Consider the following 15,595-nt stretch of genomic DNA (forward strand, 5'->3'; position numbering starts at 1 on the left):
TCCTTCACTTCAAAATTTAAGGTTCAAGATAACACACAGAGGAGGTACTCACCCATTGAGACGTGGCGGGATGTTCCGAGGATGACATAGACAAGGACTGGGAAGAAAGCCATGTACAGACCTGTGATGGGCGGCAGCCCGGCCAGCAGTGCGTAAGCCATCCCTGTCAACCATATTAGTATCATTAATGGCAGGCTGTAATATCATTAACGGAGGGCTATAATATCATGAAGGGAAGGTTGTCATACCAACAGGTTGATGAGTAAGACTCATGAGCAAAACAGCGTTTCGCCCTGTACGGGAGACTTTCTTTCCAGTCTAATATAATGTGAAAAATGATACTTGTGTACAGTTGAGAAAATTTATTAAAGGTAATATTTGGCCACGAGTGGCTTCACCAGTCTTAATTAGGACTGGTGAAGCCACTCTGGGCGAAACGTTTCATTAACTGTATACAAGTATTATTTTCCACAGGTTCCTTGTATAACCACGCCAAGAACTTGTAGAAAATACTACAAACAAGTCAGTTTAATATAGCATTAATCTATTTTAGATTAGAAAAGTCTGCCATGAAACTGAAACATTTCTGAGTGTAGATCGTCAGGTGTTGTAAGACATGTGAAACTGTTACGTATCTTTATTCCGAAACGTTTCATCTATACAGTCGGCTTCATCAGTCAAATACAGAGAATGCAGCAGAAGCAGTAGAGATGTAAAAACGATGTAATCAGTCCATCACTCCTCGCAAACGTAGTTTCGAGGTTATCAGTCACTCAGCCTGGAGAAAGAAGAGTTCGGAGCAGCACTCTTGTCCAGGCTGAGGGACTGACCACCTCAAAACTAAGTCTTCGAGGGGTGATGGACTGATTATATCGTTTTTACATCTTTACTGCCTCTGCTGCATCCTCTGTATTTGACTGAAGAAGCCTACTGCGTAGGCGAAACGCTTCAGAATAAAGATAGCTAATTGTTGCAAATGTTGGTTCTCTGAACCAGTTATCTGCATCGATACCTCCGAGATATTCATTCTATGTACCCTACAAGATTAAAATGCAGACACCTTTTTTTTTTCTTGATATCGTCCAACCTTTAACGATCTCATCAACTTTGTGAGAGATCACGAAATTAGGGCTAAGAAGGAAGTTGACACTGGCTTCTTTCTTTGATCATGTAAAATTTTGATTCCCAAATTGATCTGATGATGGTGGTCAGAGCATCACGGGGAAAAAAATCGCTCAACAGTATTTCTCAAACAGTTTCAGAGACAATTGTTGGAGATCCTTCAGATAACTCAAGGTTCCCAAAGAGAGAGAGAGAGAGAGAGAGAGAGAGAGAGAGAGAGAGAGAGAGAGAGAGAGAGAGAGAGAAACAGATTCACCTTTTCTAATTTCAGTGTTCTTGGCACACCATCCAGATTCTTCAATAAAACCAGCAACAACAGAGAGCCTCCAACAGCTCTGCTACTAAGAAAAAACTTCATCGAAATCCATCACAACTATTCCAGTCAGGAAATGGGAAGACGCGGGTATACACCATTCAAGTATACATGTAGACCAATTGGGAGGGAATCCAGGCGTTCATGCAATGGTTATTTTCCCATAGACCAAAATGAGAATCGATCATTGACCAAATAAACAAATGATTTAAAGGTATTAGGTCGACTTCCAGCCGTCGCTTGATCATTGATCGATTAGAAACTCGGGTCTCCAACAACACGGATTGTCTGATATATAGATGACCTTCAGAATTCATTTTCTTTCCATTAGTTTTACCATCGTGAGATTCTTTCACTCACAACCCTCACACTACCTTCACTATTTCCTCTCATGAAGTGTTCCCTCATACAGAGCTTTACGTAAAGCTTACTAGAAGGTCTGGTCTCCTATCATGTGTCATAATTCAGAATCTGAGCCTCTCCAGCAGCGTGTACAAGTTCTAACTGGTAATGTGTACAAGTTTTAACTAGCAACGTGTACAGGGTCTAACAGTAATGTGTAAAGTTTTTAACTAGTAATGAGAACAAGTTCTAACTGGTAATGTGTACAAGTTCTGACTAGTAATGAGAACAAGTTCTAACTAGTAATGAGAACACGTTCTAACTAGTAATGAGAACACGTTCTAACTAGTAATGAGAACAAGTTCTAACTAGTAATGAGAACAAGTTCTAACTAGTAATGAGAACAAGTTCTGACTAGTAATGAGAACAAGTTCTAACTAGTAATGAGAACAAGTTCTAACTAGTAATGAGAACAAGTTCTAACTAGTAATGAGAACAAGTTCTAACTAGTAATGAGAACAAGTTCTAACTAGTAATGAGAACAAGTTCTAACTAGTAATGAGAACAAGTTCTAACTAGTAATGAGAACAAGTTCTAACATTGAGAACATGTTGCTCACCTCGGTTATAACAACTCTAGTTACTCATTATTCGGTGAAGAATATAAACTCGCTAACCACCAAAATTTATTAAGAAACAAAATTGTTTGCGAGATTAGAACTGCAGCGTCCTCCACTCTGAGTGATCTTAGGTGAGAACTTCTACTAGGAACGTGGATGAACAAGTTCATGAAGAACTGATCCAGAAGCTACATCAACTACCCACTACTACCATCACCACTACTACCACCCCACCACTACTACCACCACTACTCAGATAAAGGGACAGAAGGCTCACCTTGCGGGATCTGCACAATACCGACGGTTGCTCCACCACCACTACTACCACCACTACTACCACCCCACCACTACTACCACCACTACTCAGATAAAGGGACAGAAGGCTCACCTTTCGGGATCTGCACAATACCGACGGTTGCTCCACCACCACTACTACTACCACCACTACTACCACCCCACCACCACTACTCAGATAAAGGGACAGAAGGTTCACCTTTCGGGATCTGCACAATACCGACGGTTGCTCCACCACCACTACTACTACCACTACTACCACCCCACCACTACCACCACTACTCAGATAAAGGGACAGAAGGTTCACCTTTCGGGATCTGCACAATACCGACGGTTGCTCCACCACCACTACCACCCCACCACTACTACCACCCCACCACTACTACCACCACTACTTAGATAAAGGGACAGAAGGCTCACCTTGCGGGATCTGCACAATACCGACGGTTGCTCCACCACCACTACCACCCCACCACTACTACCACCCCACCACTACTACCACCACTACTCAGATAAAGGGACAGAAGGCTCACCTTGCGGGATCTGCACAATACCGACGGTTGCTCCAACCACCACTACCACCCCACCACTACTACCACCCCACCACTACTACCACCACTACTCAGATAAAGGGACAGAAGGCTCACCTTGCGGGATCTGCACAATACCGACGGTTGCTCCAACCACCACTACTACCACCCCACCACTACTACCACCCCACCACTACTACCACCCCACCACTACTACCACCACTACTCAGATAAAGGGACAGAAGGCTCACCTTGCGGGATCTGCACAATACCGACGGTTGCTCCAACCACCACTACTACCACCCCACCACTACTACCACCACTACTCAGATAAAGGGACAGAAGGCTCACCTTGCGGGATCTGCACAATACCGACGGTTGCTCCGCTGACGAAGTCGCTGAAGAGCTCCTTACGAGGGTCGTACCTCGGGAGCCACGCCAGCACGGGTAAACGCGCCACAACCAAGCCCCACACACGCCTTCGTGAACACCGGAACCACGCCCGCACCATCCTGCGCCACTCAGCGCGCCATCCTGCAAGCACCAACAACTTCATGGATCATCTAGACCAGGAGACAGACACTATAGAGAAAACAATTGGGAAATACTATGAAAGTACATATTCATAAAAGTTATGTATAAATTGTAATTACTGGAGGGCCTAGGAGATGGAAATAGGCCTCCCGAGGCCAGATTGAGATTCAAAATTCGTTTTTTTTTATTTTTTATATTTATAATAAACACTGCTATTGATGTGGCACACACACACACACACACACACACACACGTTAGGAAGTATTTCTTCAGCCACAGAGTAGTCAGTAAGTGGAATAGTTTGGGAAGCGATGTAGTGGAGGCAGGATCTATACATAGCTTTAAGCAGAGGTATGATAAAGCTCACGGCTCAGGGAGAGTGACCTAGTAGCGATCAGTGAAGAGGCGGGGCCAGGAGCTCGGACTCGACCCCCGCAACCTCAACTAGGTGAGTACAACTAGGTGAGTACACACGCGCGCGCGCGCGCGCGTCAGGCCCATACTGGAGTATCCAGCACCTATTTGGAACCCACACTTGATCAAGCACGTTAAGAAATTAGAGGAAGTGCAAAGGTTTGCGACAAGGTTAGTTCCAGAGCTAAGGGGAATGTCCTATGAAGAAATGTTAATAAGGGAAATCGGCCTGACGACACTGGAGGACAGGAAGGTTAGGGAAGACATGATAACGACATACAAAATACTGCGTGGAATAGACAAGGTGGACAGAGACAGGATGTTCCAGAGAGGGGACAGAAACAAGGGGTCACAATTGTAAGTTGAAGACCCAGATGAGTCAAAGGGATGTTAAGAAGTGTTTCTTCAGTCACAGAGTTGTCAGGAAGTGGAAGAGTCTAGAAAGTGATGTAGTGGAGGCAAGAACCATATATAGCTTTAAGAAGTATGATAAAGCTCATGGAGCAAGTAATCTAGTAGGGACCAATGAAGAGGCAAAGCCAGGAGCTGTGGCTGGATCGATCCCTGCAACCACAATTAGGCGAGTACAATTAGGCGAGTATACATACACACACAAACACACACACATAACTTACAGAAATAAGACAGGATAGAGAGAGAGAGAGAGAGAAAGAGAGGGGGAGGGGGTTGATTGCATTTTCATGGACTGTAAGAAGGCTTTCGACACAGTTCCACACAAGAGATTAGCACAAAAGCTAGAGGAGAAGAGAGAATAACAGGAAATCCACTGCAATAGATCAAAGAATATCTGATGGGAAGGAAACAACGAGCGATATTAAGTCAAGTGTCAGAGTGGGCACATGTGAAGAGTGGGGTTCCACAAGGGTCACTCATACGGCAGTCCAGCCTCAGAAAGGCTAGATCACACTCAGTAGACCAATTAAATTTAACTTTAGAACTAGTGAGTTCACAGAGGGGAGCTGCCACTTGTGCAAAGTACGGGCAGAACCTCCTGTAATAGCTGGCCATGTCTAAAAACCTCTAAACACCTTTCCTATTCTGAGGTATTGGAAATTCTGTAATGGCCATAGCTTTTGCATTCAAAGGTGCGACTGTACCTTGCCCTATCTTAAAACCTAAGTACTTTATCATAGCCTGTCCGAACTTGCATTTTGCTAGATTAACCGTGAAATTATACTGCTCCAGTTCTTGAAACAGGGCCTCTAGATGGGACAAATGCAACTCCTAGTCATCACAAGGCCTCTACTCCCCTCAAGGCCGTGGGTTCATCAGTCGTTGAAAGGTGGAAGCCGTGTTGCAGAGGCCAAAAGGGGTCACTAGATAGTTATGCAAACCCATATGTACAGTAAAGGCTGAAATCTCTTGGGCACATGAGGTCAGAGGAACCTGGTAGTAACCTCTCACCAGGTCCAAACGGCTTACAAACTTTGCTCTGGATGACTCAAGAAATCGTAATGACACGATTGCAATCGTGTCATTACGATTTCTTGAGTCATGTTGACGGCAGTGAAGGGACTTGAGCTAGAGTTCGTCACGGTCACGCTAGCTGGAGATTCGTCTGTAAAAACCTGCATTTGTGGTCACAGTGGTGCCTGTGCTAACCTTCCTATGGTGTAGAAATATACCTAGTTGGATGAATCTTATTGTGGCTAGCTGGTCTAGTGGCTAACGAGACGGGCTGGAGTTTTCAGACTCTATGACCGCGGGTTCAATCCCGGCCGGGGGTATGGTTTGCTCTGGATACTCGGTCGATTAAGTCATCTACCCGTGGCAATTGGTAACCATCCAGCACTGTCACAGCATTCACCTTCCTATAGTCAGTGCATATCCGAAACGTCCCGTCTGATTTCGGGACCAAAATACAGGGTGAGGCCAACAGACCCTGACTAAGTGCAATAAGTCCAGTGGATAGCAGAAAACCTATTTCTTCCTGCAAAAATCTTTTGCTTGACTGGACTTAGGCAGTATGGAGCTTGCTTAATCGGGGCGGTGCCTTGGACATCTACATCACGGGTTCCCAATGTACAACCTCTCTATCAGTTTCTTAACCCCTTTCACTCTGTCGGTGCTAAGGTCACTCAGGAAAGCATCCAAGGCTTGGAGTACATCTGAATTTTGGAGGCAAATTTCTATCCCTCTCGAGCAATCTTCTTCCGCAGGAACAGGGAGGACAGTAGTGGTGGGAACAGGTTCCCCGTAGTATCTGTTCAGCTAGTTAATGTGGTAGGTGTGGGTTGATTTCCTCTTTCCCGGTGTTTGTACTCTGTAGTCCACTTAACTCAACCTTTTAACCACCTCCATCGGTCCTTCATATCTCAGCTGCAAGGTGTATCCGGATACTAGCTTCTGTGCTAGGACTTGGTCTCCTGCTTGGAATGAGCGTGGAGCTGCACGCTTATCATAATGTTCCTTCATTGTAGCCTGGGCTTTGGCTAAGTTCCTTGAAGCTAAATTTCTTGTAAAGGCTAGATGTTCTTGCATCAAATCAGGGGAGACTCGTAAAGTTGGTTTAGAGCTCCTGGTCCACATGTCCTTTAACATGGCCAGGGGACTGCATACGGCATGGCCATATATCAGCTCGAATGGGCTGTAACCCAAATTCTCTTGTTCACTTTCTCTTATTGCTAAGAGAAGACAGAAGACCTTCCTCCCCATCCTTACTGAACTGCTCGCAATAAGAGCACAGCATCGTCTTCAGGGTATGATGGAACCTTTCTATGGCTCCCTGGGAGTGGGATTGATAACTGGTAGCCAGTAGAGACTTTACTCCCAGACGCGACAAGCCTTCTTTGAAGATCTTTGAGGTGAAATTGGAACCCTGGTCTGACTGAATTTTGTAGGGCAACCCCATATGACAGAAAAATCTGACCAAAGCTCGTACTATGGTCTTGGCATTTATCCTTCTCATGGGTATGGCCTCTGGGTACCTCGTTGCAGAGTCAATGATTGTAAACAGGAATTGGTTCCCAAGCTTGGCTTTCGGAAGAGGGCCCACACAATCAATAATCAGGTGGGCAAACGGTTCTCCATTTGATGTGATGGGGATAAGTGGAACTGGAGGAGGAGTATGCATGGGCTTGCCTACCACCTGGCATACCCAACAATGATGTAAGTGATCCACCACGGTCTCTCTCATTTTTGGCCAGTAGAAGTATTTTGACAATTTTCGTATTGTCTTCCTTGTGCCCAGTTCCCCCCCCCCCAGTGGACTTGTGGGCAACACCCAGGGCAAGTTCTCGGAAAACAGTTGGCAGAACCAATACATGTCTTACCCTTGGCGAAGCATCATCTGGAGAACCTCTAATCGTGTATTTCTTCATCAATATCTCCCCTTGCTAGTAAAAACAGTCCTCCTGTCTTTCAGCTTTGTTCTTTGACACTACTAAATTCTTTATCTCTCCTAGAGATGGGTCTTCCCATTGTCCCTGTATCAAATCTTCTGGCCAAAGGGTTCTGGCGCCCACTGACTCTAGATCTGAAGACAACTTGGTGGGCTCTGTACCTTAGGACTTAGGTAGATGGGTTTCACTGAATAACAAATTTAAACCCATTTCCGCGTGATCTTCTCTCCTCACTGGGAGAAGAATGTCGGGACAAGGCCATTGCTCTCGTGACGATTCTGAGAGGGAATAAAGATGGTTCCTTTCCGCAAACTTCGAGCGCATAATTATCACTCGAGGCATTATCTATGACCACCGGCTCTTTACTAATTCCTTCCTGGCTTAAATCGTTCCCTATCAGCAAATCTACTAATTTGATTGGGAAACCTTCCGAATACCCACAGCAGCGTACCCTTCATAGTCATCAACCTTCAGGTATATCTTGTGAAGAGAGACCCTAGAAACATTCCCACCATAAGCTTCTAGGAGTACGTCCATCTTGGTATAAGTTAGGTCGGTTAAAGGCAGGACGCCTGTCTTCAAGAGCGTAAGGTAGCTTCCAGTGTCTCGGTAAGCCTTGATCTCCACAACTCGAGACTCGTCCGTTCCAACATTCCCGTTAGAAAAATAAGATTTCATTTTATTTTCATCAGCGCTAGTCATCTCAATGAAGAATCTCCTTGGCCCACGGTACTCTGCTTCTCCCTTGGATCTTCTCGGCCTTGGGACGTAGATGTGACCAACTGCAACAGGACTCCTTCCAGAGCCTGTTTTCTGGTATCGTTTTCCAACTTATAACAACTGCTCCTGCTATAACCTCTTCTCTGGCAATAGGAACATGTTAGAGCTTTTCTTGCTGGGACGGCCTCTCTGTTACTTCTAGTCATTGATCTAACACTGTGGCAGGGCAGTGAAAAGGCACGAGAAGCAGCCTCTGGAATAAATGTCTGGTGAGGTCCTTCTCTTGATGAAGGTGTTCGATCCTTTTAACTAAACATCGGCTAGTACACTAGACAGGGAGTAGAATGAAATTAGCTAAGAGACACCCACAACACCGTATGTCTTCAAGCCAAGGTAACACACCAAGCTTGGCTGGGTGCTTGGTTCTTGTAGGATTGTGTGGTCATGTAGGTTAGAGTATCATTTGTTTTTGCTCACCACGCGGAAGGCCAAAACAGCATGGGTTCGAATCCTTGGCTAGTTGCACAGTTGTTATTGATCAATACCACTCGTTCGTGGTTTTACCTAGAGTTTACCTGGAGAGGGTTTCGGAGGTCAACGCCCCCACAGCACGGTCTGAGACCAGGCCTCATGGTGGATCAAGGTCTGATCAACCAGGCTGTTACTGCTGGCCACACGCAAGCTTACATGCAAACCACAGTCCAGGTGGTGAGGTACTGACTTTAAGTGCCTGTCCAGTGCCTTTTTGAGAGCAGCCAGGGGTCTATTGGTAATCCCCCCTTATGTATGCTGGGAGGCAACTGAACAGTCTTGGGCCCCGGACACTTATTGTGTTGTCTCTCAGTGTACTCGTGGTGCCCCTGCTTTTCATCGGGGAAATGTTGCATCTCCTGCCGAGTGTTTTGCTTTCATATGGAGTGATTTTCGTGTGCAGGTTTGGTACCAATCCCTTAAGACCTTCCAAGTGTATATTATCATGTATCTCTCTCGCCTGCGTTCCAGGGAATACAGATCATGGACCTTCAACCGTTCCCAGTAGTTTAGGTGCCTTATCGTACTTATGTGTGCCGTGAAAGTTCTTTGTACACTCTCCAGGTCTGCAATGTCGCCAGCCTTGAAGGGGGCCGTTAGTGTACAGCAGTATTCCAGCCAAGAGAGCACAAGCAATTTGAAGATAATCATCATGGGTTTGGCGTCCCGAGTTTACAAGGTTCTCATTATCCATCCTATCATTTTCCTAGCGAATGAGGTAGACACATTGTTGTGGTCTTTGAAGGCGAGATCCTCTGACATTATCACTCCGAGGTCCTTCACATTACTTTTCCGCTCTATTGTATGGTTAGAATTAGTGGTATACCCTGGCACATTTTTAATTTCTTCAAGTTTTCCATATCTGAGTAGTTGAAATTTCTCCTCGTTGAACTTCATATCGTTTGAGTGGCCCATTTGAAGATTTGGTTGATGTCCGCTTGAAGTCTCGTGGTGTCTTCGATGGAGGTCACTGTCATAGTGAACCGAGTATCATCTGCAAAGGAAGACACGGAGCTATGGCTTACATTTCTGTCTATGTCAGAAATGAGGATGATGAATAGAACGGGAGCGAGTACTGAGCCTTGTGGAACAAAGCTTTTCACCGTGGCTTCCTGGGACTTAACTCTGTTTACTATCACTCTTTGTTTTCTATTTGTCAGGAAGTTGTAGATCCATCTACCAGCTTTTCCCGTTATTCCTTAATCCCGTATTTTAAGTGCTATTACACCATGGTCACACTTGTCGAAAGCTTTTGCAAAGTCTGTGTATACCACATCTGTATTACGTTTATCCTCTACAGCATTCAGGGATACCCTACCTGAGAACTCTAGAACTGCAGACACATTCATCACCTTCAAAACTACCATTAGAAAACATCTTATCTCCCTGATACACCCCGTCAACTAACTACACGAATACCACCTGGTGGTTCACACTTACACTCACTCACTCATTTGACCATAAACAGAAATATTAATCTCAGTCTTAAAATAATGAATCCTGTCATACTCCAATACCTATGTCTGTACAGCATTCATATTGCTAAACTCACAAACTAGTATTTAGTCACTTAGGTAATATTTTACCTGCCCGAAATGCCTCATAAGCGTTCTAGTGGTACACTCTGTAATCACAATTTTACTACATGTAACCATTTCTGTCAGCAGCTTATAGAGAATAAATTTTGAATTTGAATTGAATTTGAATAGTGGGTACAGACAGGAGCGACCTGCTCTAAACCTGAGTTGCCTGGATTGTGTAATTGATGGGTATCTAGGTGGGTGGGGATCTTGCTTCTCAGAACCCTCACAAAGATTTTTATGGTATGGGATGTTAGTGCTATCGGTCTGTAGTTCTTTGCAATTGCTTTACTGCCACCTTTGTGGAGTGGGGCTATGTCTGTTGTTTTTAGTGTGTGTGGGATGACCCCTGTGTGGGGTTACAATAATATATATATATATATATATATATATATATATATATATATATATATATATATATATATATATATATATATATATATATATATATATATATATATATATTATATATATATATATATATATATATATATATATATATATATATATATATTATATATATATATATATATATATATATATATATATATATATATATATATATATATATATATATATATATTACTATATATATTATATATATATATATATATATATATATATATATATATATATAATAATATATATATATATATATACTATATATGTATATATATGTATATATATATATATATACTATATATGTATATATATGTATATATATATATATATACTATATATGTATATATATGTATATATATATATATATATATATACTATATATGCATACATATGTATATATATATATATATATACTATATATGCATACATATGTATATATATATATATATATACTATATATGCATACATATGTATATATATATATACTATATATTATTTTATTTTATTTTATTATCACACTGGCCGATTCCCACCAAGGCAGGGTGGCCCGAAAAAGAAAAACTTTCACCATCATTCACTCCATCACTGTCTTGCCAGAAGGGTGCTTTACACTACAGTTTTTAAACTGCAACATTAACACCCCTCCTTCAGAGTGCAGGCACTGTACTTCCCATCTCCAGGACTCAAGTCCGGCCTGCCGGTTTCCCTGAATCCCTTCATAAATGTTACTTTGCTCACACTCCAACAGCACGTCAAGTATTAAAAACCATTTGTCTCCATTCACTCCTATCAAACACGCTCACGCATGCCTGCTGGAAGTCCAAGCCCCTCGCACACAAAACCTCCTTTACCCCCTCCCTCCAACCTTTCCTAGGCCGACCCCTACCCCCGCCTTCCTTCCACTACAGACTGATACACTCTTGAAGTCATTCTGTTTCGCTCCATTCTCTCTACATGTCCAAACCACCTCAACAACCCTTCCTCAGCCCTGTGGACAACAGTTTTGGTAATCCCGCACCTCCTCCTAACTTCCAAACTACGAATTCTCTGCATTATATTCACACCACACATTGCCCTTAGACGTGACATTTCCACTGCCTCCAGCCTTCTCCTCGCTGCAACATTCATCACCCATGCTTCACACCCATATAAGAGCGTTGGTAAAACTATACTCTCATACATTCCCCTCTTTGCCTCCAAGGACGGGGGGAATGTATATATATATATATATATATATATATATATATATATATATATATATATATATATATATATATATATATATATATGTATATATATATTTATATATATATATATTATTTATATATATATAGAGAGAGAGAGAGAGAGAGAGAGAGAGAGAGAGAGAGAGAGAGAGAGAGAGAGAGAGAGAGAGAGAGAGAGAGAGAGAGAGAGAGAGAGAGACAGAGACAGAGACAGAGACAGAGACAGAGACAGACAGACAGACAGACAGACAGACAGACAGACAGACAGACAGACAGACAGACAGACAGACAGACAGACAGTGAGAGAGATAAAAAGGCTTCAAGGAAGAATATTTGGATTTCTTCCTGAAGCCATTTCAGTATTCCACTTCCCCTACCACCCCATCTTTTCATTCTTTTTTACAAATAGGTATATTTTGTTACATAATATGGTATAAAAGATTTAATAGATATATTGTTATATAAAGATGTCATATACAATACATGAGATGTGAGAGATACATGTCTAGTACATGTTGTTAGATGTTTGTCACTGTTTATAACGCGAAAATCTCATCCAGCTCCTTAGAGCTGGGGCGCGTACCCAAAATACAGCAGGCATTACCCTTCAGAACAGCAGCGCTGAGTCACTGGAACAGAAAACTAGATGCCCTGGGATCCCTAGTTACCCTGATGAGTCTTTTGCCTAGCTCCTTAAGGAACTTAGATGCACTCTTTCCCCATGAGCCAAGAGTCTCCGAGCCTATGGTAACAAACATATAATGATGAGCAAGTTCTCCGTATTTTAAGAACATAAGAACTTAAGAAAGAAGGAACACTGCAACAGGCCTACTGACCCATGAGAAGCAGGCCCATGCCACCCCCTCGGCCTGGAATAATGACCACCTAGTCAGGTCACTTCCACTTAAGGAGCACGGCACCAAACCTGGTAGCCCAAGCTAGTCAGGTCCAACTCACACCCACCCACACCCACTCATGTATTTATCCAACCTATTTTTAAAACTACACAACGTCTTTGCTTCTATGACGGTACTCGGGAGTTTGTTCCACTCATCCACAACTCTATTACCAAACCAGCGCTTTCCTATATCCTTCCTGAATCTGAATTTTTCCAACTTGAAACCATTGCTGCGAGTCCTGTCTTGGCTGGATATTTTCAGCACGCTATTTACATCCCCTTTATTTATTCCTATTTTTCATTTATATACCTCAATTATATCCCCCCTAATTCTACGCCTTTTTAGAGAGTGCAGATTCAGGGTCCTTAGTTTATCCTCATAGGGAAGATTTCTGATACATGGGATCAACTTTGTCATCCTCCTCTGTACGTTTTCCAGAGCATTTATATTCATTCTGTAATATGGTGACCAGAACCGTACATCATAGTCTAAATGAGGCCTAACCAAAGATATATAGAGTTGAAGAACTACCTGAGGATTTCTATTATTTATACTTCTTGATATGAAGCCAAGAATTCTGTTAGCTTTATTGCGAACACTAATGTACTGTTGTCTTGGTTTCAGATTACTGATAACCAGAACTCCTAAATCCTACACTACAGTATTCAGTTTATAAGTGACATGGTTATTGGCCTGTTCAACATTTAGCACTTTGCATTTGTCTATATTAAACTGCATCTGCCACTTCTCCGACCACTGCATCAGTCTATTCAAATCATCCTGGAGTGCACTAATGTCCTCAATAGAATGAATTGGACGGCCTATTTTGGTGTCATCAGCAAATTTGCTTATGTCGCTATTTATTCCCACATCTATATCGCTTATGTAAATTGTGAACAACGAGGGGCCCAACACTGACCCCTGAGGAACACCGCTTGTGACGTGCCCCCATTCTGATTTCTCCCCATTTATGCAAACTCTCTGCTGTTTATTTGTCACCCATGCCTCTACCCAGGAAAAAATTTCTCCTCCTATTCCGTGTGCCTTAAGTTTCCTCAATAGCCTCTGGTGTAGAACTCTATCGAAAGCCTTACTGAAGTCCATATACACAATATCATATTCATTACCACGATCTACCTCCTCAAACACCTTAGTGAAAAATGTTAGTAAATTCGTAAAACAGGAACTCCACTTTGTAAAACCGTGTTGAGATTCATTAATCAATCTGTGCCTGTCAAGATGGCTACGAATTGCTTCGGCAATTATTGATTCCATTAATTTTCCCACTATGGAGGTAAGGCTTATTGTTCTATAGTTCAAAGCTAAGGACCTGTCACCTGCCTTGTAAATAGGTATTACATTTGCCATTTTCCACTTATCAGGCACTATGCCAGTTTGTAGTGATATGTTGAGAAGATTAGCCAAAGGTTTGCAAAGTTCCTCTTTACATTCCTTTAACACCCTTGCAAACAGTTCATCAGAACCTGGGGATTTATTAGGTTTTAACTTCTCTATTTGTCTGAGGACCATGTCACTAGTTACTGCAATTGTACATAGTTTATTATCGTCCTGTTCTACATAATTTATTATTTCTGGAATTTCGGTAGTATCTTCCTGAGTAAAAACTGAGAGGAAGTAAGAATTGAAAATTTTACACATATCCTTATCACTGTCAGTGATCTGACCAGAGTTACTCTTAAGTGGGCCGATCTTGTCTCTAATCTTACTTCTGTATACCTGAAAGAACCCTTTTGGGTTAGTCTTTGAATCCCTTGCGACCTTAGCCTAATAATCCCTTTTTGTTTTTCTCATTCCTTTTTTTTTATTTATCTTTTTAATTGAATATATTGATTTCTTAACTGCCCATCCCCTCTTTCGATACGCCTATAATGTCTCTCTTTTGACCAGTGAGATGTTTTAATCTATTGTTCATCAATTTGGGATCATTTTTGTTAGATCTAATTTCCCTACTCGGAACAAAAGTTGTCTGAGCAGCTAGAACTATGCTCTGAAAAACGTCATACCTGGAGTTACCTGGAGAGAGTTCCGGGGGTCAACGCCCCCGCGGCCCGGTCTGTGACCAGGCCTCCTGGTGGATCAGAGCCTGATCAACCAGGCTGTTGCTGCTGGCTGCACGCAAACCAACGTACGAGCCACAGCCCGGCTGATCAGGAACCGACTTTAGGTGCTTGTCCAATGCCAGCTTGAAGACTGCCAGGTGTCTGTTGGTAATCCCCCTTATGTGTGCTGGGAGGCAGTTGAACAGTCTCGGGGCCCTGACACTTATTGTATGGTCTCTTAACGTGCTAGTGACACCCCTGCTTTTCATTGGGGGGATGTTGCATCGTCTGCCAAGTCTGTTGCTTTCGTAGTGAGTGATTTTCGTGTGCAAGTTCGGTACTAGTCCCTCTAGGATTTTCCAGGTGTATATAATCATGTATCTCTCCCTCCTGCATTCCAGGGAATACAGGTTCAGTAACCTCAAGCGCTCCCAGTAATTGAGGTGTTTTATCTCCGTTATGCGCGCCGTGAAGGTTCTCTGTACATTTTCTAGGTCAGCAATTTCACCTGCCTTGAAAGGTGCTGTTAGTGTGCAGCAATATTCCAGCCTAGATAGAACAAGTGACCTGAAGAGTGTCATCATGGGCTTGGCCTTCCTAGTTTTGAAGGTTCTCATTATCCATCCTGTCATTTTTCTAGCAGATGC

At 42.8% G+C, this 15,595-nt stretch overlaps 1 protein-coding gene across 3 annotated transcripts in view; it reads right to left on the reverse strand.

The window, feature by feature from the left end:
• The window catches only part of LOC128684301 (prestin), a 149,867-nt gene that overhangs the window by 75,925 nt on the left and 58,347 nt on the right, over positions 1-15,595 (reverse strand). For all 3 annotated transcript variants that reach the window (XR_011392499.1, XM_070089196.1, XM_070089192.1), the window contains exons 3-4: positions 3,572-3,754; positions 53-163 (exon numbers count right to left, since the gene is read on the reverse strand). Coding sequence is in view for 2 of the 3 variants with exons in the window: in XM_070089196.1 (XP_069945297.1) it covers positions 53-163; positions 3,572-3,754 (294 nt within the window). In the remaining variant the exon portion in view is untranslated. The remainder of the gene's footprint in view (positions 1-52; positions 164-3,571; positions 3,755-15,595) is intronic.

The sequence above is a fragment of the Cherax quadricarinatus genome, chromosome 2 (assembly GCF_038502225.1).
Source record: "Cherax quadricarinatus isolate ZL_2023a chromosome 2, ASM3850222v1, whole genome shotgun sequence".
Lineage (NCBI taxonomy): Eukaryota > Metazoa > Arthropoda > Malacostraca > Decapoda > Parastacidae > Cherax > Cherax quadricarinatus.